Below are 24,572 nucleotides of genomic sequence, written 5' to 3' on the forward strand. Positions count from 1 at the left end.
AGCGAGAGCGAGAAGTGAGTCGCCGTTACGTCACTGGATCTTTCTTGCATCGTTCTGGAGTTGCTGTGTTTGACGTCTCTACAGTGACCTAAACAGTGACGCTCCAGCGATCTAGTTTAGGTCGGATCGTTGTCTATATCGCTGCAGCGTCGCTGAGTGTGACGGTACCTTTTAATGTTGTTAGCAAATATTATAGCCCAGCCATCAGAAACGCATGATGTGCGTTTTGCGCTAGGATGTCAGCCATTCCTGACAGACCAATATTCCTCATTCCCAATAGTATCCATGTGAAAAGCAAAAGATTCGAAGAAAATCTCTTCCCAGAAGACAAAATAAGTATGCGCAGCCAGATTATCAATGTGAATACTTTTCTGCCCAATGATGACTAAAGTATTCTCGGAGTAATACCTTTATTGGCTAACCAGAAAATGTTTGCAAGCTTTCAGAGCACTGAGACTCATTCTTCAGGCAAGATTACAAATACCCTAGACACACCCCTAACTCTGACACACCCATAACCCTAATCCCAACCGTAAATGTAATCCAAACCCTAGCCCCAACCCTAACCCTAGCCCCAACCCTAATCCTAATGGGAAAATGGAAATAAATACATTTTTTTAATTTTTCCCTAACTAAGGGGGTGATGAAGGGGGGTTTGATTTACTATTTATAGCAGGTTTTCTAGCGGATTTTTATGATTGGCAGCCGTCACACACTAAAAGACGCTTTTTATTGCAAAAAATATTTTTTGCGTTACCACATTTTGAGAGCTATAATTTTTCCATATTTGGGTCCAGAGAGTCATGTGAGGTCTTGTTTTTTTGCGGGACGAGTTGACGTTTTTATTGGTAACATTTTCGGGCACGTGACATTTTTTGATCGCTTTTTATTCCGATTTTTGTGAGGCAGAATGACCAAAAACCAGCTATTCATGAATTTCTTTTGGGGGAAACGTTTATACCGTTCCGCTTTTGGTAAAATGGATAAAGCAGTTTTATTCTTCGGGTCAGTACGATTACAGCGATACCTCATTTATATCTTTTTTTATGTTTTGGCGCTTTAATACGATAAAAACTATTTTATAGAAAAAATAATTATTTTTGCATCGCTTTATTCTGAGGACTATAACTTTTTAATTTTTTCTTTGATGCTGTATGGCGGCTCATTTTTTGCGGGACAAGATGACGTTTTTAGCGGTACTATGGTTATTTATATCCATCTTTTTGATCGCGTGTTATTCCACTTTTTGTTTGGCAATATGATAATAAAGTGTGTTTTGCCTCGGTTTTTTTTTTTTACGGTGTTCACTGAAGGGGTTAACTAGTGGGACAGTTTTATAGGTTGGGTCGTTACGGATGCGGCAATACTAAATATGTGTACTTTTATTGTTTTTTTATTTAGATAAAGAAATGTATTTATAGGAACAATATATATATTTTTTTTTAGGAATTTTTTTTAGAATTATATTTTTTTTCTATTTTTATTTTTTTACACATGTGAATATTTTTTTTTTTACATTATAACATTGCCCCAGGGGATCTGACACTTTGCTGTGCACTGTGTCCGATCAGCGATCTGACATGCACACAGCAGTGAGGCTTCCCGACGTCTGCTCTAAGCAGGCGCTGTGAAGCCACCTCCCTGCAGGACCCGAATGCCGTGGCCATCTTGGATCCGGGCCTGCTGCAGGGAGGAGGAGGTAAGAGACGCTTGCAGCAACGCGATCATATCGCTTTGCTTCGGGGGTCTCAGGGAAGCCCGCAGGGAGCCCCCTCCCTGCGCGATGCTTCCCTATACCGCCGGAACACTGCAATCATGTTTGATCGCAGTGTGCCGGGGGTTAATGTGACGGGGGCGGTCCGTGACCGCTCCTGGCACATAGTGCCGGATGTCAGCTGCGATAGTCAGCTGACACGCGGCCGTGATCGGTCTGGACGTACTATTCCGTCCTTGGGAATTAACCCCCTCCCGACCTTTGACGTGCCATATGCATCATGAAAACCTGTGCTTATCCGACCTGTGATGCAGCATATGCGTCATGGTCAGATCGCGCTCCTGCAGTCCGGGTGAAAGGGTTAACTGTAATTTCACCCGACCTGCAGGGTCAGGGGGAGTTGTACTTGAGCCCGGGAGGGGGGGGTGGCTTCGCCCCCCCCCGAGGCTACGATCGCTCTGGCTGTTAAAAATGACGTTTCACTTTCAATCAGAGCGATAGTAATATTTCACCAATAACAATTGGTGAAATATTACAATCCAGCCAAGGCCGATGCTGCAATAGCATCAGCCAATGGCTGGAGATCGCGATCTGCCCCCCGCCACCACCACCGATCTGCTCTCCTCCATCCTGTCATCTAGTGTCCTCCGCTCCCCTCCGTCCTCTTGTCCGCTCCCCCCGCAGTCCGATCTCCCCCCGCTCTCCGATCCCCCCCTCATTCTTACCGACCTCCTGTGTCCCTCCCGGTGTCCGTCCGCCTGTTCCATGGGCGCCACCATCTTCCAAAATGGCGGGCGCATGCGCAGTGCGCTTGCCGAATCGGCCAGCAGATTCGTTACAGGTACATTTTGATCGCTGTGATAGGTTCTGTCACAGCGCTCAAAATAATAAATTCCCCCCCCCATCACCCCCCAAAGGTAGGGACAATAATAAAATAAAGGAAAAATATATATATATATCAAGGGTTTCCAAACGCAACATGGCACCACCATTGATTCCAGTCAATCTTGCATTCAAAAAATCAAATGGTGCTCCTTCCCTTCCGAGCCCCGACGTGTGCCCAAACAGTGGTTTACCACCACATATAGGGTATCAGTGTACTCAGGACAAACTCGGCAACAACTTTTGGGGTCCAGTTTCTCCTGTTACCCTTGTGAAAATAAAAAATTGCTTGCTAAAACATCATTTATGAGGAAAGAAAAATGATTTTTTTTATTTTCACGGCTCTGCGTTGTAAACTTCTGTGAAGCACTTGGGGGTTCAAAGTGTTCACCACATAACTAGATAAGTTCTTTGGGGGGGTCTAGTTTCCAAAATGGGGTCACTTGTGGGGGGTTTCTACTGTTTAGGCACACCAGGGGCTCTGCAAACGCAACGTGACGCCCGCAGACCATTCCATCAAAGTCTGCATTTCAAAAGTCACTACTTCCCTTCCGAGCCCCAACGTGTGCCCAAACAGTGGTTTACCCCCACATATGGGATATCCGTGTACTCAGTGCAAACTGGGCAACAATAATTGGGGTTCAATTTTTCCTGTTACCCTTGTGAAAATAAAAAATTGCTTGCTAAAACATTTTTGAGGAAAGAAAAATGATTTTTTTTATTTTCACGGCTCTGCGTTATAAACTTCTGTGAAGCACTTGAGGGTTTAAAGTGGTCACCGCACATCTAGATTAGTTCCATGGGAGGTCTAGTTTCCAAAATGGGGTCACATGTAGGGGAGCTCCAATGTTTAGGCACACAGGTACTCTGCAAATGTGACATGGTGTCCGCTAATGATTGGAGTTAATTTTTCATTTAAAAGTCAAATGGCGCTCCTTCCCTTCCGAGCCTTGCCGTGTGCACAAACAGTGGTTTGTGACCACATATAAGGTATCGATGTACTCAGGAGAAATCGCCCAACACATTTTAGGATCCATTTTATCCTGTTACCCATGTGAAAATGAACAAATTGCGGCGAAAATTAATTTGTGAAAAAAAAAAAAGTACTTTTTCATTTTTACGGATCAATTTGTGAAGCACCTGGGGGTTCAAAGTGCTCACTATGCATCTAGATAAGCTAGGGTCTAGTTTCCAAAATGGGGTCACTTGTGGGGGAGCTCCAATGTTTAGGCACACAGGGGCTCTCCAAACGCGACATGGTGTCCACTAAAGATTGGAGCCAATTTTTCGTTGAAAAAGTCAAATGGCGCTCCTTCCCTTCCGAGCCCTGTCGTGCGCCCAAACAGTAGTTCCCCCCCCACATATGGGGAGGTGGAGCCGCATATTCATTACTGTAATGAGCGGTACCATATGACCGCTCAGTACAGGAAGAAGCAGGGACCTGCAGCAGGAGTAGGTGAGTATAATTAGACAGTCCCCGCTCCCCCTCCCCTGCCGACCCCTGGGTATGACTCGAGTATAAGCCAAGAGGGGGACTTTCAGCCCCCCGAAAATGGGCTGAAAATCTCGGCTTATACTCGAGTATATACGGTAGGCATTTTGTTACAAATGGAGAGGTGTCCTTAATTATCTGGAGTGCATCTGGTGGAGGTGTGAATTGTATCCATATAGTGAGTCATAAATACAGGTGTTAAATTGAGTCATAGTGTCAAAGAATTGAACATCTTTATCAGTTTGAATTCCCAGTTGTTTTTTTCTCTGTTATCCTTAAAATGAGAACAAAAGGGGAGAAGCCAGCGCTGCTTGTGGTCAGAACGGAGTACTAAAGGTGCACGTGCACATATTAATTTCTGACTGTATATCAAAATGAGACATTTGGCAAACAATTTATCAATTCTTTGAGCCACCCCGCCACTTCACGGCATTCTCTTGGGGCAGTCCTACTCTACGATTTTTATATTCGCTGTTCCATTATCCTTAAAGGGACTCTGTCACCTGAATTTGGCGGGACTGGTTTTGGGTCATATGGGCGGAGTTTTCAGGTGTTTGATTCACCCTTTCCTTACCCGCTGGCTGCATGCTGGCTGCAATATTGGATTGAAGTTCATTCTCTGTCCTCCATAGTACACGCCTGCGCAAAGCAATCTTGCCTTGTGCAGGCGTGTACTATGGAGGACAGAGAATGAACTTCAATCCAATATTGCAGCCAGCATGCAGCCAGCGGGTAAGGAAAGGGTGAATCAAACACCCGAAAACTCCGCCCATATGACCCAAAACCAGTCCCGCCAAATTCAGGTGACAGGTTCCCTTTAAAATGACCTTTTAGTATTAAGACCTTTAAGGGTATGTTTCCACGGTCAGGAATGGCTCTGTATTTGCTCAGGATTTGACGCAGGTGAAATGTAATGCATTTTTCATGCGGAATTGTGTTTTTTTTTTTTTTTTTTAAGCTAAATAAAGATATGCAAAAAAAGAAAAAATGAATTGTAATGTAATTTCCTTGCCCAACCTCTTCTTTTACATACTCAATTGAAGAATACACACACAGATCCATCTATAGATAGTGATAGATAGATAACACTGGTCAACGCAATTTTTCTGGCAAAAGGTTTTAAAACACATTTTAAGTCAATTTTAGCTGCTGATTACGAATATGAACTCCGTTTTTGGCTATCGCGTCAGGATTTCGAGATATTTTAAATTTTTGATGAAAATTACACCTAATGTTTTATAACAAAAACACATGATTTTCGGTACTACATTTTGTATATTTTTAATCAAGCAATAACAAAGATTTCAAAGCAAATCAAATATACTTACAGAGTTAAACTACAAAATATAAAAACACATATATATGGCACACAGATGAATGACAAATGGCAGTTATTTGAACTTTCTTTTCTTGGCTGATCTGTGATGTACAGCTTCTGGGTAAGTCTCTCATCAAGCTCCAGCAATAGTCAGCCATCATATGCGAGTCCCACCGGCCTTGATACCGTTTTTCCATTGTTTTAATGTCCTGATGAAAACGCTCCACTTTTCCCTCGCTCACATCCCCAAGGTTCCCTGGAAAAAAGTCCAAATGGCTGTGTAAATAGTGAATCTTGATACTCATTCTACATCCAAGATTTCGCAGACTCCTCAGTAGCTCTTCCACAATCTCTTCATAGTTGTCTGCTTTTTTATTCCCTAGAAAATTCTGCACCACATTATAAACTGCATTCCAAGCTCTTTCTTCTGTCTCATTCACTGATGTGGTAACATTTGGGTCTCTCATAAGTGTTCTTATTTGAGGTCCATCAAATATTCCAGCCTTTTTCTTCTCTTCACTAAGACCAGGAAAAGTTGAACATATATGGTTAAAGCATTCTCCACTTTGATTGAGAGCTTTGACAAACTGCTTCATCAATCCAAGTTTATGTGCAAGGGAGGAAAGACAATGTCCTTCCTATCCACTAGAGGATCATGGATGACATTCTTATCGGCAGATGCCAAACTATGTGGCTGAGGCAATTCAGTTTTCACCCAATACTCAGCTGTAGCTCTACTGTCCCAGTAGCACAGAAAACAAATGGGGATTATGCATGTTCAAAGAAAACAAAGATATTCTCACATTTATTGGGAGACTAAAAGAAAACTAAATTTACCTTAGTGAACCGTATAAACCGGCACTTTTCATACACTACTTATATTTATCATGGAATTCATGAAAATGGGCTATATACCCATAGCGCAAAAACGTGATGTGATAGAGAAATTATAAGATCAGATTTGAATTCGGCACCCTCAAATTAGTCTAAAACTGTTCTTAAAGTCCGTGCCAGATTTTTTTTATTTTTTTTTGTAGACCAGTGTAATAGATAGATATAGCTAAAAATAGATACGATAGATCTATCTTTCTATGTATAGCTATATCTATCTATTATCTATCTATTATCTTCTGATATATCTATCAATATATCGATCTATATATCTATAGGTAGCTAGATAGATATATCGTCAATAGATATACCTATCTATCGATGGATATATCGATAATAGAAAGATACGATAGATGATTGATAGATTATATATATATATATATATATATATATATATATATATATATATATATATATATATATATATATATATATATATATATATATATATATTATACTAGCTGAAGAGCCCGGCATTGCCTGGGCATAGTAAATATCTGTGGTTAGTTATAGCACCTCACGTCTCTTATTTTCCCATCACGCCTCTCATTTTCCCAATCACATCTTTCATTTTCCCCCTCACATCTCTCATTTTCTCCCTCACTCCTCTCATTCCCCCCTAACACTTGTCATTTCAACATCACATCTGTCATTTTCTGATCACTCCACTATTTTTCCTCACTTCTCTCATTTTGCACTCACACCTTTTAATTTTCACCTCACACCTCTCATTTTCACCTCATCACCTCAGTATATACATGTTTGTCATCTCCCTTATATATAGTATACATCTGTATGTCATCTCCTGATATAGTATATACCTGTATGTCATCTCCCCTGTATATAGTATACCTGCTGTGTCATCTCCCCTATATATAGTATATACCTGAATGTCATCTCCTTCTATATATAGTATATACCTGTATGTCATCTCCTCCTGTATATAGTAAATACCTGTCATCTTCCCTGTATATAGTATATATCTGTGTCATCTCGTCCTGTATATAGTATATACCTGCATGTCATCTTCTATATATAGCATATACCTGTATGTCATCTCCTCCTGTATATAGTATATACCTGTAGGTCATCTGCTCCTGTATATAGTATATACCTGTGTCATCTCCTCCTGTATATAGTATATACCTGCATGTCATCTTCTATATATAGCATATACCTGTATGTCATCTCCTCCTGTATATAGTATATACCTGTAGGTCATCTGCTCTTGTATATAGTATATACCTGTGTCATCTCCTCCTGTATATAGTATATACCTGTATGTCATCTCCTCCTGTATATATATGTACCTGTATGTCATCTCCTCCTCTATATAGTATATACCTGTGTGTCATCTCTCCTGTAGATAGTATATATCTGTGTGTCATCTCCCCTGTATATAGTATATACCTGTGTGTCATCTCCTCCTGTATTAGACCTTGTTCACACGTTATTTGCTCAGTATTTTTACCTCAGTATTTGTAAGCTAAATTGGCAGCCTGATAAATCCCCAGCCAACAGGAAGCCCTCCCCCTGGCAGTATATATTAGCTCACACATACACATAATAGACAGGTCATGTGACTGACAGCTGCCGTATTTCCTATATGGTACATTTGTTGCTCTTGTAGTTTGTCTGCTTATTAATCAGATTTTTATTTTTGAAGGATAATACCAGACTCTTGTGTGTTTTAGGGCGAGTTTCATATGTCAAGTTGTGTGTTGAGTTGCGTGTGGCGACATGCATGTAGCGACTTTTGTGAGATGAGTTTTGTGTGGCGACATGCGTGTAGCAACTTTTTGTGTGTCGAGTTGCATGTGACAGGTTAGTGTAGCAAGTTGTGTGCAGCAAGTTTTGCGCATGGCGAGTTTTGCGCATGGCGAGTTTTGTGCATGGCGAGTTTTGTGTGGTGCCTTTTGAGTATGTGCAAGTTTTGGGTGAGGCAACTTTTGCATGTGTTGCAACTTTTGTGCATGTGGCAATTTTTCCGCGTGTGCAAGTTTTGCGTGTGGCGAGGTTTCCATGAGGTGAGTTTTGCACTTGTGGCGAGTTTTGCGTGAGCCTAGTTTTTGCATGTGGCAAGTTGTGCGGGTGGCGAGTTCTGAGCAGCGACTTTTGTGTTTCGACTTTTATGTGGCGAGGTTGGTGTATGTGTGGTGAAATGTGTGCTGAGGGTAATATGTGTTCAAGCACGTGGTAGTGTGTGGCACATTTTGTGTGTGTGTTCATATCCCCGTGTGTGGTGAGTATCCCATGTCGGGGCCCCACCTCGCTCTCACTCTTTAAGTCCCCCTTGTTCACATCTGGCAGCTGTCAATTTGCCGCCAACACTTTTCCTTTCACTTTTCCCCATTATGTAGATAGGGGCAAAATTGTTTGGTGAATTGGAAAGCGCGGGGTTAAAATTTCACCTCACAACATAGCCTATGACGCTCTCGGGGTCCAGACGTGTGACTGTGCAAAATTTTGTTGCTGTAGCTGCGACGCCTCCAACACTTTTCCTTTCACTTTTTCCCCATTATGTAGATAGGGGCAAAATTGTTTGGTGAATTGGAACGGGCGGGGTTAAAATTTCACCTCACAACATAGCCTATGACGCTCTCGGGTTCCAGACGTGTGACTGTGCAAAATTTTGTGGCTGTAGCTGCGACGGTGCAGATGCCAATCCCGGACATACATACACACACACACATACACACATTCAGCTTTATATATTAGATAACCAAGCCCGATATTTAGTAATAAAATGGTACATAAAGAGTTAGACCGGGATCACACATACGAGAAACTCGGACGAGTCTCGCATCTTAATACCCAGCACTGCTCCCGGCACTCGGGTGCCGAGCGCGCGGCTGCATATATTTCTATGCAGCCTCACACTCTGCTCCCGAGTGATGGTGGCAGTGCTGGGTATTAAGATGCGAGACTGTCTGAGTTTCTCGCATGTGCAACCTTGGCCTTAAATAAAGACACACACACACGCGTACACACACACGCGTACACACACACGCGTACACACACACGCGTACACACACACGCGTACACACACACACACACGTACACACACACACACGTACACACACACACGTACACATACACACACACACACGTACACACACACACGTACACACACACACACGTACACACACACACACGTACACACACACGTACACACACACACGTACACACACGTACACACACACACGTACACACACACACGTACACACGTACACACACGTACACACGTACACACACGTACACACGTACACACACACACACGTACACACACACACGTACACACACGTACACACACACACACGTACACACACACGTACACACACACGTACATACACACACACACACACGTACACACACACACGTACACACACACACGTACACACACACGTACACACACACACACACGTACACACACACGTACACACACACACGTACACACACACACGTACACACACACACACGTACACACACACACGTACACACACACACACGTACACACACACACGTACACACACACACGTACACACACACACGTACACACACACGTACACACACGTACACACACACGTACACACACGTACACACACACGTACACACACACGTACACACACGTACACACACACTTACACACACACACGTACACACACACGTACACGTACACACACACGTACACGTACACACACACACGTACACACACACGTACACACACACGTACACACACACACGTACACACACACACACGTACACACACACACACGTACACACACACGTACACACGTACACACACACACACGTACACACGTACACACACACACACACACGTACACACACACGTACACACACACACACACGTACACACACGTACGTACACACACACGTACACACACACGTACGTACACACACACACACGTACACACACACACACACACGTACGTACACACACACGTACACACACACGTACACACACACACACACGTACGTACACACACACACGTACACACACACGTACACACACACACACACGTACGTACACACACACACGTACACACACACACACACACACACACGTACACACACACACACCGAGCCCGGGAAGGGGTTAATACCCATGGAGCTTCCCAGGCTATAAATATCAGCCCACAGCTGTATATTTATCCTTTACTGGCTATTAAAATAGGGGAACCCCCCCCCCCCAAATAAAAAAAATGACGTGGAGTCCTGTTATGGCTGGCAATCAGGCAACACAGCGTGCAGTAATCAGCGCACATACAGAGATCTGGCAATAACCAAAAACAATAGGACGAGCTCTGAGACGTGGAATCTCTGTAGACTGCAGTACCTGATCTATCCTCACACAACTATAAGCAGCAGTGGATTGCGCCTATCACTACCTATGCAACTCGGCACTGCCTGAGGAGCTGACTAGCCTGAAGATAGAAATACAAGCCTGACTTACCTCAGAGAAATACCCCAAAGGAATAGGCAGCCCCCCACATATAATGACTGTTAGCAAGATGAAAAGACAAACGTAGGAATGAAATAGATTCAGCAAAGTGAGGCCCGATATTCTAGACAGAGCGAGGATAGCAAAGAGAACTATGCAGTCTACAAAAAACCCTAAAACGAAAACCACGCAAAGGGGCAAAAAGACCCACCGTGCCGAACTAACAGCACGGCGGTGCACCCCTTTGCTTCTCAGAGCTTCCAGCAAAAGTTAATAGCAAGCTGGACAGAAAAAACAGAAAACAAACTAGAAGCACTTATCTAGCAGAGCAGCAGGCCCAAGGAAAGATGCAGTAGCTCAGATCCAACACTGGAACATTGACAAGGAGCAAGGAAGATAGACTCAGGTGGAGCTAAATAGCAAGGCAGCCAACGAGCTCACCAAAACACCTGAGGGAGGAAGCCCAGAGACTGCAATACCACTTGTGACCACAGAAGTGAACTCAGCCACAGAATTCACAACAGTACCCCCCCTTGAGGAGGGGTCACCGAACCCTCACCAGAACCCCCAGGCCGACCAGGATGAGCCACATGAAAGGCACGAACAAGATCTGGGGCATGGACATCAGAGGCAAAAACCCAGGAATTATCTTCCTGAGCATAACCCTTCCATTTGACCAGATACTGGAGTTTCCGTCTAGAGACACGAGAATCCAAAATCTTCTCCACAATATACTCCAATTCCCCCTCCACCAAAACAGGGGCAGGAGGCTCCACAGATGGAACCATAGGTGCCACGTATCTCCTCAACAACGACCTATGGAATACATTATGTATGGAAAAGGAGTCTGGGAGGATCAGACGAAAAGACACCGGATTGAGAATCTCAGAAATCCTATACGGACCAATAAAACGAGGTTTAAATTTAGGAGAGGAAACCTTCATAGGAATATGACGAGAAGATAACCAAACCAGATCCCCAACACGAAGTCGGGGTCCCACACGGCGTCTGCGATTAGCGAAAAGCTGAGCCTTCTCCTGGGACAAGGTCAAATTGTCCACTACCTGAGTCCAGATCTGCTGCAACCTGTCCACCACAGAATCCACACCAGGACAGTCCGAAGACTCAACCTGTCCTGAAGAGAAATGAGGATGGAACCCAGAATTGCAGAAAAATGGAGAGACCAAGGTAGCCGAGCTGGCCCGATTATTAAGGGCGAACTCAGCCAACGGCAAAAATGACACCCAATCATCCTGGTCAGCGGAAACAAAACATCTCAGATATGTTTCCAAGGTCTGATTGGTTCGTTCGGTCTGGCCATTAGTCTGAGGATGGAAGGCCGAGGAGAAAGATAGGTCAATGCCCATCCTACCACAAAAGGCTCGCCAGAACCTCGAGACAAACTGGGAACCTCTGTCAGAAACAATATTCTCAGGAATGCCATGTAAACGAACCACATGCTGGAAGAACAAAGGCACCAAATCAGAGGAGGAAGGCAATTTAACCAAGGGCACCAGATGGACCATTTTAGAAAAGCGATCACAGACCACCCAAATGACCGACATTTTTTGAGAAACGGGAAGGTCAGAAATGAAATCCATCGAAATATGTGTCCAAGGCCTCTTCGGGACCGGCAAGGGCAAAAGCAACCCACTGGCACGTGAACAGCAGGGCTTAGCCCTAGCACAAATTCCACAGGACTGCACAAAAGCACGCACATCCCGCGACAGAGACGGCCACCAGAAGGATCTAGCAACCAACTCCCTGGTACCAAAGATTCCTGGATGACCGGCCAGCACCGAACAATGAAGTTCAGAGATAACTTTACTAGTCCACCTATCAGGGACGAACAGTTTCTCGGCCGGACAACGATCAGGTTTATTAGCCTGAAATTTCTGCAACACTCTCCGCAAATCAGGGGAGATGGCAGACACAATGACTCCTTCCTTGAGGATACTCGCCGGCTCAGATAACCCCGGAGAGTCGGGCACAAAACTCCTAGACAGAGCATCCGCCTTCACATTTTTAGAGCCCGGAAGGTATGAAATCACAAAATCAAAACGAGCAAAAAATAACGACCAACGGGCCTGTCTAGGATTCAAGCGCTTGGCAGACTCAAGATAAGTAAGGTTCTTATGATCAGTCAAAACCACCACGCGATGCTTAGCACCCTCAAGCCAATGACGCCACTCCTCGAATGCCCACTTCATGGCCAGCAACTCTCGGTTGCCCACATCATAATTACGCTCAGCAGCAGAAAATTTCCTGGAAAAGAAAGCACATGGTTTGAACACTGAGCAACCAGAACCTCTCTGTGACAAAACCGCCCCTGCACCAATCTCAGAAGCATCAACCTCGACCTGGAACGGAAGAGAAACATCAGGTTGACACAACACAGGGGCACAGCAAAAACGACGCTTCAACTCCTGAAAAGCTTCCACGGCAGCAGAAGACCAATTAACCAAATCAGCACCCTTCTTGGTCAAATCGGTCAATGGTCTGGCAATGCTAGAAAAATTACAGATGAAGCGACGATAAAAATTAGCAAAGCCCAGGAATTTCTGCAGACTTTTTAGAGATGTCGGCTGAGTCCAATCCTGGATGGCCTGAAACTTAACCGGATCCATCTCGATAGTAGAAGGGGAAAAGATGAACCCCAAAAATGAAACTTTCTGCACACCGAAGAGACACTTTGATCCCTTCACGAACAAGGAATTAGCACGCAGTACCTGGAAAACCATTCTGACTTGCTTCACATGAGACTCCCAATCATCTGAGAAGATCAAAATGTCATCCAAGTAAACAATCAAGAATTTATCCAGATACTCACGGAAAATGTCATGCATAAAAGACTGAAAAACAGATGGAGCATTGGCAAGTCCGAACGGCATCACCAGATACTCAAAATGACCCTCGGGCGTATTAAATGCCGTTTTCCATTCATTCCCTGCCTGATTCTCACCAGATTATACGCACCACGAAGATCAATCTTAGTAAACCAACTAGCCCCCTTAATCCGAGCAAACAAGTCAGAAATCAATGGCAAGGGATACTGAAACTTAACAGTGATCTTATTAAGAAGGCGGTAATCAATACACGGTCTTAGCGAACCATCCTTCTTGGCTACAAAAAAGAACCCTGCTCCCAATGGTGACGACGATGGGCGAATATGTCCCTTCTCCAGGGACTCCTTCACATAACTGCGCATAGCGGTGTGTTCAGGTACGGACAAATTAAATAAACGACCCTTAGGGAATTTACTACCAGGAATCAAATCGATAGCACAATCACAATTCCTATGCGGAGGTAGGGCATCAGACTTGGACTCTTCAAATACATCCTGAAAGTCCGACAAGAACTCTGGGATGTCAGAAGGAATCGATGACGAAATAGACAAAAATGGAACATCACCATGTACTTCCTGACAACCCCAGCTGGTTACTGACATAGAGTTCCAATCCAATACTGGATTATGGGTTTGTAGCCATGGCAACCCCAACACGACCACATCATGCAAATTATGCAGTACCAGAAAGCGAATAACTTCCTGATGTGCAGGAGCAATGCACATGGTCAGCTGGGCCCAGTACTGAGGCTTATTCTTGGCCAAAGGTGTAGCATCAATTCCTCTCAACGGAATAGGACACCGCAAAGGCTCCAAGAAAAATCCACAACGTTTAGCATAATCCAAATCCATCAGATTCAGGGCAGCGCCTGAATCCACAAACGCCATGACAGAATACGATGACAAAGAGCACATTAAGGTAATGGACAAAAGGAATTTGGACTGTACAGTACCAATAACGGCAGAGCTATCGAACCGCCTAGTGCGTTTAGGACAATTAGAAATAGCATGAGTAGAATCACCACAATAGAAACACAGTCTGTTCAGACGTCTGTGTTCTTGCCGTTCTACTTTAGTCATAGTCCTGTCGCACTGCATAGGCTCAGGTTTACTCTCAGACAATACCGCCAGATGGTGCACAGATTTACGCTCGCGCAAGCGACGACCGATCTGAATGGCCAAGGACATAGACTCATTCAAACCAGCAGGCATAGGAAATCCCACCATTACATCCTTAAGAGCTTCAGAGAGACCCTTTCTGAACAAAGCCGCTAGTGCAGATTCATTCCACAGAGTGAGTACTGACCACTTCCTAAATTTCTGACATTATACTTCTACATCATCCTGACCCTGGCATAAAGCCAGCAGATTTTTCTCAGCCTGATCCACTGAATTAGGCTCATCGTAAAGCAATCCAAGCGCCTGGAAAAATGCATCAACATTACTCAATGCAGAATCTCCTGGTGCAAGAGAAAACGCCCAGTCCTGTGGGTCGCCGCGCAAAAAAGAAATAATAATCAAAACCTGTTGAATAGGATTACCAGAAGAATGAGGTTTCAAGGCCAAAAATAGCTTACAATTATTTCTGAAGCTCAGGAACTTAGTTCTGTCACCAAAAAACAAATCAGGAATCGGAATTCTTGGTTCTAGCATCGATTTCTGATCAATAGTATCTTGAATCTTTTGTACATTTACAACGAGATTATCCATTGAGGAGCACAGAGCCTGAATATCCATGTCCACAGCTGTGTCCTGAAGCACTCTAATGTCTAGGGGAAAAAAAAGACTGAAGACAGAGCTAAGAAAAAAAAAATGATGTCAGGATTTCTTTTTTCCCTCTATTGGGAATCATTGGGGGGCTCCTTGTACTGTTATGGCTGGCAATCAGGCAACACAGCGTGCAGTAATCAGCGCACATACAGAGATCTGGCAATAACCAAAAACAATAGGACGAGCTCTGAGACGTGGAATCTCTGTAGACTGCAGTACCTGATCTATCCTCACACAACTATAAGCAGCAGTGGATTGCGCCTATCACTACCTATGCAACTCGGCACTGCCTGAGGAGCTGACTAGCCTGAAGATAGAAATACAAGCCTGACTTACCTCAGAGAAATACCCCAAAGGAATAGGCAGCCCCCCACATATAATGACTGTTAGCAAGATGAAAAGACAAACGTAGGAATGAAATAGATTCAGCAAAGTGAGGCCCGATATTCTAGACAGAGCGAGGATAGCAAAGAGAACTATGCAGTCTACAAAAAACCCTAAAACGAAAACCACGCAAAGGGGCAAAAAGACCCACCGTGCCGAACTAACAGCACGGCGGTGCACCCCTTTGCTTCTCAGAGCTTCCAGCAAAAGTTAATAGCAAGCTGGACAGAAAAAACAGAAAACAAACTAGAAGCACTTATCTAGCAGAGCAGCAGGCCCAAGGAAAGATGCAGTAGCTCAGATCCAACACTGGAACATTGACAAGGAGCAAGGAAGATAGACTCAGGTGGAGCTAAATAGCAAGGCAGCCAACGAGCTCACCAAAACACCTGAGGGAGGAAGCCCAGAGACTGCAATACCACTTGTGACCACAGAAGTGAACTCAGCCACAGAATTCACAACAGAGTACCCCTATAATTTATTGCCAGAAAGGCTACGCTGACAGCTGTGGGCTGATAATCATAGCCTAGAGCGGGACTATGGATATTGGACCCCTCCCAGCTGCAAATACCAGCTCCGAACCGCCCCAGAAATGGCGCATCTGTGCCAATTCCGGCGCTTAGCCTCTCTTCCCACTGACCTGTAGTGGTGGCATATGGGGTAATAAGGGGTTAATGCCACCTTTGTAAGGTGACGTTAAGCTGGCTTAGTAATGGAGAGGCATCAATACGACTTCTACCATTACTAATCCTATAGTTGGTAAAGGGCTAAACACACACACATGCAGAGTAAAGTATTTTAATTAAATAAAACACCACACAGTTTTGCCATCTTTATTACACTGGTAATGGAAGCGAAGCCATCGATCTTCAGAAAAATAAAAAAATAAACCAACATTCCTTAATAATGAGTGCCCCACGACAAGTCCAGCTCTGCTACATCTGGATACCTGACCTCCAGACATAGCAGAGCTTGTAGATGACCACCGGAGATGACTCTCTGGCGATCACCAACACTCTAGCTCTCGCAGTCAGCTGACCGTGAGAACCAGCCTAAGGTGACCAGAGGTCAGTTCTCGTGGTAAGCCAAGTTATCACGAGAACTGCAGTTGATGCAGACTTGCGGCACTGTGACAAGGTAAGACCTTAATTAAATTAGTAGACATGCGAAGTAAGCTGAGTTATTGTGCATGTGACTAGTCGTTAGATGCAGTTTTACCACATCTAATGATAGTCTATGGTAAATTTACAGTGCGGCGACGGAGCGTCGCTGCATTGTAAACAGACATTCTGCATTCTGGAAAGATGCGCCGCATGTTCTTTCACCTGGGTCTGCCGCCTGCGTCTTTTTAATGTATAGTGGAGACGGGATTTCATGAAATCCCGTCCACTATGCTGTAACATCTGGACGCTGCATGTTTGACGCTGCGGCTGTGACCGTGGAAACGTGCCCTAAGTCTGTCATATATTGTCCAGTTCCAGAGAAATATTTTCCCACAGGTGTCCATTTCTTTCCTGATTGTGTCTGTGTAACATAGTTTTTAAGGTTGAAGGAAGACTATAGGTCCATCTAGTTCAACCCATATCCTATCCTAACATGCCCTAACCTGTTGATCCAGAGGAAGGCAAAAAAAACCCATGTGGCAAAGAGTAAGCTCCACATTGGGGAAAAAAAAATTCCTTCCTGGCTCCACACACGGCAATCAGACTAGTTTCCTGGATCAACACCCTATCAAGGAATCTAGTGTAAATAACCTGTAACATTATACTTTTCGAGAAAGGCATCCAGTCCCTTCATAAATTTTCAGTAATGAATCTCATTAAAACATCATATGGCAGTGACGACATACTCGCCCTTCTTGGTCCGTCGCTGAACGTCCCTGCATTTCCGTTGTCCTGGCGCAGCAGCTCTTCCTGTGCTGAGCTGTCACGTGGTACCGCTCATTAAGGTAATGAATGTGTACGCATCTCCACTCCCATAGGCGTGGAGCGCATATTCATTGCCTTAATGAGCGGTACCACGCGACCGCTCAGGAGAGGAGAGCTGCTGGATGCAGGGACGTGCAGGACCATGCCAGGAGGGGATAGGGAGGACAGGGGAGCCACGCATATGACAGGGGAAGACGCGGGACCATGCATACAACGAGGGGACCGGGAGAGCCACGCATATGACGCAGGAGGATGGGGGAGCCACGCATATAATGGGGGAGGAAGCGGGAGCCACTCATACAACGAAGGAACCGGGGGAGCCCCACAGAGCAGGACAGGGATGATGGGACAATGCATACCTGGCTTATACTCGAGTCAATAAACTTACCCAGTTTTCCGTGGCAAAATTAGGTGCCTCGGCTTATACTCGAGTATATAAAGTATTTGTAATCCTGCCTGTGTGCTCTGAAAGCTTGCAAACATATTATATTCTGGTTAGCCAATAAAGGTATCACTCCGAGAATACTTTTGTCATCATTGGGCAGAAAAGTATTCACATCGATTTTTCTGGTACCACAATATAATTTGTTATTGTACATCACAGCCAGATTATGAGATTGATAGTTTGTAGCGTTTTAAGCAGGTGAGTAGCTTTTAGTTGCTGTGTAACATTTGTTGTTTTTTTTATAAACCACTATTTTTCTTTCTTGTTACAGGTAATGCAGACGTCGCTTTAGTTAATTTTTATGCTGACTGGTATGTTTCTTTCTATTTTTTCCCCTTATTCTATATTTACATATTATGATACACGAAGTATAAAAATGATTAAATAACTTTGGCTGTTTCCAGGGGCATGTGTATGGATTCCTGCAGATGTAGAAACTTCAACACGTGTGTGTCAGATTATATAATAAAAGAAAATGTGGAAAGGAATATTCCAAAAATAAATATAGCCATAGTGTTTATAACATGATTGAGTAGTATTAAGATGCGAGACTAGTCTGAGTTTCTCGCATGTGTGATCCTGGTGACGCGCCCACAGGGCAGTAGGGTACTCGGTACCAGGTCTGGTTGCAAAGGGGGATGTCACGGTGGCTGCGACCTGGTCTGTGGCCCTGGGCAACAACGTTAAAGGGAACCTGTCACCCCTTTTTTTCAAGAAGAGCTAAAAATAGCGTTAAATAGGGGCAGAGCTGGGCTTTACATTAGTGTGTTTTGGAGCCTTTATTCCCCACCTATGCTGCCGAAATACCTTTGTAAAGTCGCCGTTTTGGGCTGTCACTCACGCTGGTCAGGTCATATGGGCGTGGTGACAGCGCTCTTTCTCCCCCAGATCTCCGTTGGTGGCGTAGTGGTGTGCGCATGTCCAAGTGGCGAATCCACTGCGCAGCTTCAAGGAAAATAGCGCAATGTGCGCTATTCAGTTGTTTATCGGTGGGCGCGGCCATCTTTGTGAGGCCGCGCGTGCACAGATGGTTCTTCTCGGCTTCTCGGGGCTTCAGGAAAATGGCCGCTGGATGCCGCGCGTGCGCAGATGGAGATCGCGGCGGCCATTTTCCTGCAGCCGAGATGCGAACTCGGCTTCAGGAAAATGGCCGTCGAGATCGCCATCTGCGCACGCGCGGCATCCCGTGGCCATTTTCCTGAAGCCCCGGGAAGCCGAGAAGAACCATCTGCGCACGCGCGGCCTCACAAAGATGGCCGCGCCCACCGATAAACGGCTGAATAGCGCAGATCGCGCTATTTTCCTTGAAGCTGCGCAGTGGATTCGCCACTTGGACATGCGCACACCACTACGCCACCAACGGAGATCTGGGGGAGAAACAGCGCTGTCACCACACTTATATGACCTGACCAGCGTGAGTGACAGCCAAAAACGGCGACTTTACAAAGGTATTTCGACAGCATAGGTGGGGAATAAAGGCTCCAAAATACACTAATGTAAAGCCCAGCTCTGCCCCTAACGCTATTTTTAGCTCTTCTTGGAAAAACGGGGTGACAGGTTCCCTTTAAAGGAGGTTAAATGTTCAGAGTTTGTTGTGATGCCACCTGTGGAGTTCGGTCAGTAGTGGGACCGACGCCGCATTAAAGGGGTCCCCTGGAGGATGTTGCGGCAGCCCAGATGTTACACATCCCACAGGTAAAGCGAGGTCCCCAGGGGTCCTATGGTGTGTGGCGTAGATGGTGTAGCCGGTGAATAAATGGAGGAGACAAGTGATAAGTCTTTACCTGGTTTACTTGTGGGTGACAGGCCACAGTCCAGGGTACCAGGTGGTCCGGCTGACTCGGAGGCAAATTAGAGTTCTCTTTTCTCTTTTCCCAGTTGAGGTCCATGAGCCTTTCTAAGTGAGGTCCCTGCTGCTTTAAGTTTCTTTCAAGGTCCTCCAGTTTCCCCCTGTCCTGGAACAGGTACCTGCACGACGGGCAGCTTGAGCCTTTTTACAGGGACTCTCAGATGCCCCGGGCTCCTCAGGTGCTGCTGCGTCTCAGGCGTGGTGCGGGCAGGTGACGTATAGTGTAGTGCCCTCTGGTTCTGCTCCGTGTCCTAGAGTCCACGAAAGCCTCAGGCTCCTAGTACCCGGATTACTGCGCTTCAGCCCCGAGGGTGCCCTGCCGCTGTTCCCCTCTAAGCTCTGTCTCTCCTATGCTCCTTCCCTTCCGGCTGCTCCATGTGCAACCCAACAGGTTCTCCTTCCCAGAGGCTGCCGCTCCACGTGGCTGCCAGGCCTCTCACGTCTGCTCCAGACGTCCTTCTCCTGTTTCCCTCCAACTGAACATACTCCTCCTCCAGGTCAGGAAACATAAAGCATAGGGAAGCTCCCCTGAATCCGGATCTTGAGCTCCCCCTCCTGGCCTGGATTCAAAATGTGTTGCATGCAAGTGCCTTAACTGGTGAAGAGAACTCCTTTGCCTCCGAGTATGACATCACCTTCCCCGAAGGAAAAGCAACATCACTGCAGCAGCCGGTAACCTGGGGTGCTGCACTGGTCTAACTCTTTATTTACCATTTTATTATGTTCATTACTAAACATCGGGCTTGGTATTATCTATATTCTATAGATATATTTATTATCTGCCATACCTATCTTTCGGTGTGTGTAAACATTATTTTTCAATGGAGTATGTAAAAGAGGAGGTTTGACAAGGAAATTACATCACAATTCTTTTTTTTTTTTTTTATAAATCTTTATTTGGTTAACAAAAACGCACACGAATCCGCATGAAAAATACGGATGTACGCAGCGTCCAGCCCGCAGCATACTAACCGTGGGAACATATGCCAATATATCTGCAAACAATAAATCACTTTTTTTTTCCTTCCCAGGAGCCAACTTTCAATTATCTTTATTTAAAGTGACAATAAAATGCATGCAATGAAAAAACTCATCAAAAACGCATGTAAAAAATGCTGGTGACCTCAGATGCAGATTTGGTGCAGATTTTACCTGCGTCAAATCCTGAACCAATAATGAACCATTCCTGACCGTCCATCTGTCCGGCAGGTCTTACTGTTCATGAAACAACTCCCCTGACACCTGCACTTTCGCTTATATCAATGTAACCAATTTTATGGATTAAAAACAAGAAAGATCGGGTGAGTGCTGCTTTTGTTACTTTTTCTGATATAATGCAGTTAAAAGAAATGATTGCAGCGGGAGCGTTAGATGATGCTCCCTCTACCATCATTCTCCCTCTGTCTAATGTCTCAGTGCTGCAGACACAATGTCGTCCTTACAAAGCGCCCGTTGTACCAAGATGGGCAGAGGATTTGAAGACTCTATGAAGGGATAGGAGCTGCCTGAGAATGGGCACAGTTGAGTATTTCCAGAGGTTTACAATGGGGTTCAGGTCTGGAGATTGGGCTGGCCATGACAGGAATTTGATGTGGTGGTTCTTCATCCACACCTTGATTGACCTAGCTGTGTGGCAATGGCACACATTGTCCTGCTGGAAAAAAACAGTCTTCGGAGTTGGAGAGCATTGCCTAAGCAGAAGGAATCATCTGTTTTTCCAGGATAACCTTGTATGCGGCTTGATTCATACTTCCTTCGCATAGATTAACCTGCCCAATTCCAGCCTTGCTGAATCATCCCCAAATCAACACCTAGTCGTCTAATGGTTAGACGGAGACCTGGAGAGGTGTACAAGCCACATTGTCTTGCACCCACTGTGAAATTTATTGGACGATCGGTGATGATCTGGGAATGCTTCAGCTAGGTTGGAATTAAAGGGACACTGTCACCTGAATTTGGAGGGAACAATCTTCAGCCATGGAGGCGGGGTTTTTGGGTGTTTGATTCACCCTTTCATTACCCGCTGGCTGCATGCTGGCTGCAATATTGGATTGAAGTTCATTCTCGGTCCTCCATAGTAAACGCCTGCGCAATGCAAGATTATCTTGTGCGGGCGTGTACTATGAAGGACAGAGAATGAACTTCAATCCAATATTGCAGCCAGCGGGTAAGGAAAAGGTGAATCAAAAACCTCAAAACCCCGCCTCCATGGCTGAAGATTGTTCCCTCCATATTCAGGTGACAGTGTCCCTTTAAGCAGTTGTTCTTTGCGAATGCCGTTTGAATCAAGCCACATACAAGGCTATCCTGGAAAAACAGTTGATTCCTTCTGCTCAGGCAATGTTCCCCAACTCTGAAGACTAGGGTTGAGCGAAACGGATCGGTCATTTTCATAAGTCGCCGACTTTTGGCGAAGTCGGGTTTCATGAAACCCGATCCGATCCCCGTGTGGGGTCGGCCACGCGGTCGGCGACCTTCGCGCCAAAGTCGCATTTCTATGACGCGTTCAGTACCATTTCTCAGCCAATGAAGGTGGACGCAGAGTGTGGGCAGCTGTTTGTACGCCGCTGTGCAAACCAACTGCTTTTTTCAAAGCACAAATCCTGTTGCTCCTTCCTTTCTGCACAGCTATCTGGTTTGTTTGTCCACACTTTTGACTTTTGTGTGCAGCAGTCCTTTTTATTGCTGCCTGCCATACTTTTCTGAGATTACTGTAGGGAGATAGTAATTGTAGTACAGTCCCTTTTTTTTTTTGTTTTTGTTATATCTCTTCAAGCCACTTTCTGCCTCAGAAAGTATACTCTAATGCAGTGGCCCAGATTTATTGACTAGTCTCCCTGAAAAAAAGGGGCAGATTAAAATTGGCAATCTGCATCACTGCCAGTCCTGTCTGTGGCATCTGTCTTTCATTTTCTGCCACAGAAAACCTACTGTATAACAGTGGGCCTGATTTCTTAAATATTCTCCCAGAAAAAATAAAGTGGAGATTTTTATTGGTAGTGTGTGCATCTGCGTCAGTCCTGTTAGTGGCATATCATGTCTGCCACTTAAGCTGTGTATTGTTATACAGTGGGCCTGATTTTCCCTGCAGTCTCACCCACCTATAAAGGGAGATATAAATTCACCACAAGTTTGAGTAGACCCTGTAACTGGTTTTACAGTAACAAATACCATTTGTTTGGTTACGTTTTTCAAACAATGAGGAAGTCTGGTGGAAGAGGCCGTGGGCGGTCATTGCCAGCTGGTAATGATGGTAGTGGTGGTGGAGCATCAGGTGGTCGTGGGAAAAGCAATATAGCACCTAAGTCTCGAGTTGTGGAGCCAGCGTCATCATCTGGCTACACAAGGCCTCGAATGCTCCCTTTTCTGGGAGTAGGAAAACCGCTTTTAAAGCCGGAGCTGCAGGAACAAGTTTTGGCTTTCCTTGCTGACTCTGCCTCTAGCTCTTTCGCCTCCTCTTCGGAAACTGCTAAATGTAAAAGCAGCGCGTCGTCAGTGGATGTTCACGGTCAGGGACAAGTCGCTTCCTTGACTTCTTCACCAAGAACAACAGAGAAGGATGCGTCAGGCGACACAACGGGTTACTCCATGGAGCTCTTTACACATACCGTTCCTTGGTTAGAAAGTGAAATTGTTAACAGGCCATTCCCATTACCAGATGGATCGGACATGGAGTGCACAGATGCACAGCCACAGCCAGATTACTATGCTGTTCCTTTGACTCAGATCAGAACATTACCCTCGCAGTGTACTGATCCAGAATCTGACCCTGATGAGACTATGGAGCCCCGTCACGAACGCTATAGCACCGGCTTACACGGTGACACAGAGGAAGTTGCACACGACATAGAAGAGGAGGTCATAGATGACCCAGTTGTTGACCCCGATTGGCAGCCTTTGGGGGAACAGGGTGCAGGCGGCAGTAGTTCTGAAGCGGAGGAGGAGCTGCAGTAGGCATCAACATCGCAACAGGTTCCATTTGGCAGGCCCGTATCTGGCCAAAAACGTGTGGCAAAACCAAAACCAGTTGTAGGACAGCGTGGCCATCCGGTTAAAGAAACTCAGTGTGCAATGCCTGAAAAGGTATCCGAGAGTAGGAAGAGTGCAGTCTAACATTTTTTAAAACAAGATCCAAATGATCAGCACAAAGTCATCTGTAAAAAAATGTTCAAGGACCTTCAGCAGAGGTCAGAATGTTAAAAATCTAAATACAAGTTGCATGCGTAGACATTTAACCACCATGCACTTGCAAGTCTGGACTAACTACCAAACGTCCCTTAACGTTGTAGCACCCTCTCACAATAAAGCTAGTCAGCAACGCTACATCCCTTCCCTCACTGTAAGCCCACCGTTTACCGAACCACCTGCAGTAAATGTGGTGGTTTCGTCGCAAGGCCAAAGCAGTCAGGGGATCACCAGGTTCGTGGCAGGATACACTGTATGTAGGGCACCAGCAAGAATACCATCTCCAACCTTCTCTGTCTGCCATGTCCACCGGCACCCCCGCTAATTCCACCATCTGCAGCTCTCCAGTCCAGCTCACCCTACATGAGACTCTCGTTAGGAAAAGTAAGTACTCCTCCTCGCATCCG

The 24,572-nt window shown here is 45.2% G+C and overlaps 1 protein-coding gene across 2 annotated transcripts in view; it reads left to right on the forward strand.

Annotated features, from left to right (window-relative positions):
* ERP44 (endoplasmic reticulum protein 44) overlaps nt 1–24,572 on the forward strand; it is a 380,772-nt gene that overhangs the window by 96,426 nt on the left and 259,774 nt on the right. For both annotated transcript variants that reach the window (XM_069730447.1, XM_069730448.1), the window contains exon 3: nt 18,403–18,442. In XM_069730447.1, coding sequence (XP_069586548.1) covers nt 18,403–18,442 — 40 coding nt within the window. The remainder of the gene's footprint in view (nt 1–18,402; nt 18,443–24,572) is intronic.

This window comes from Ranitomeya imitator, chromosome 6, assembly GCF_032444005.1.
Source record: "Ranitomeya imitator isolate aRanImi1 chromosome 6, aRanImi1.pri, whole genome shotgun sequence".
Taxonomy (NCBI): Eukaryota; Metazoa; Chordata; class Amphibia; order Anura; family Dendrobatidae; genus Ranitomeya; species Ranitomeya imitator.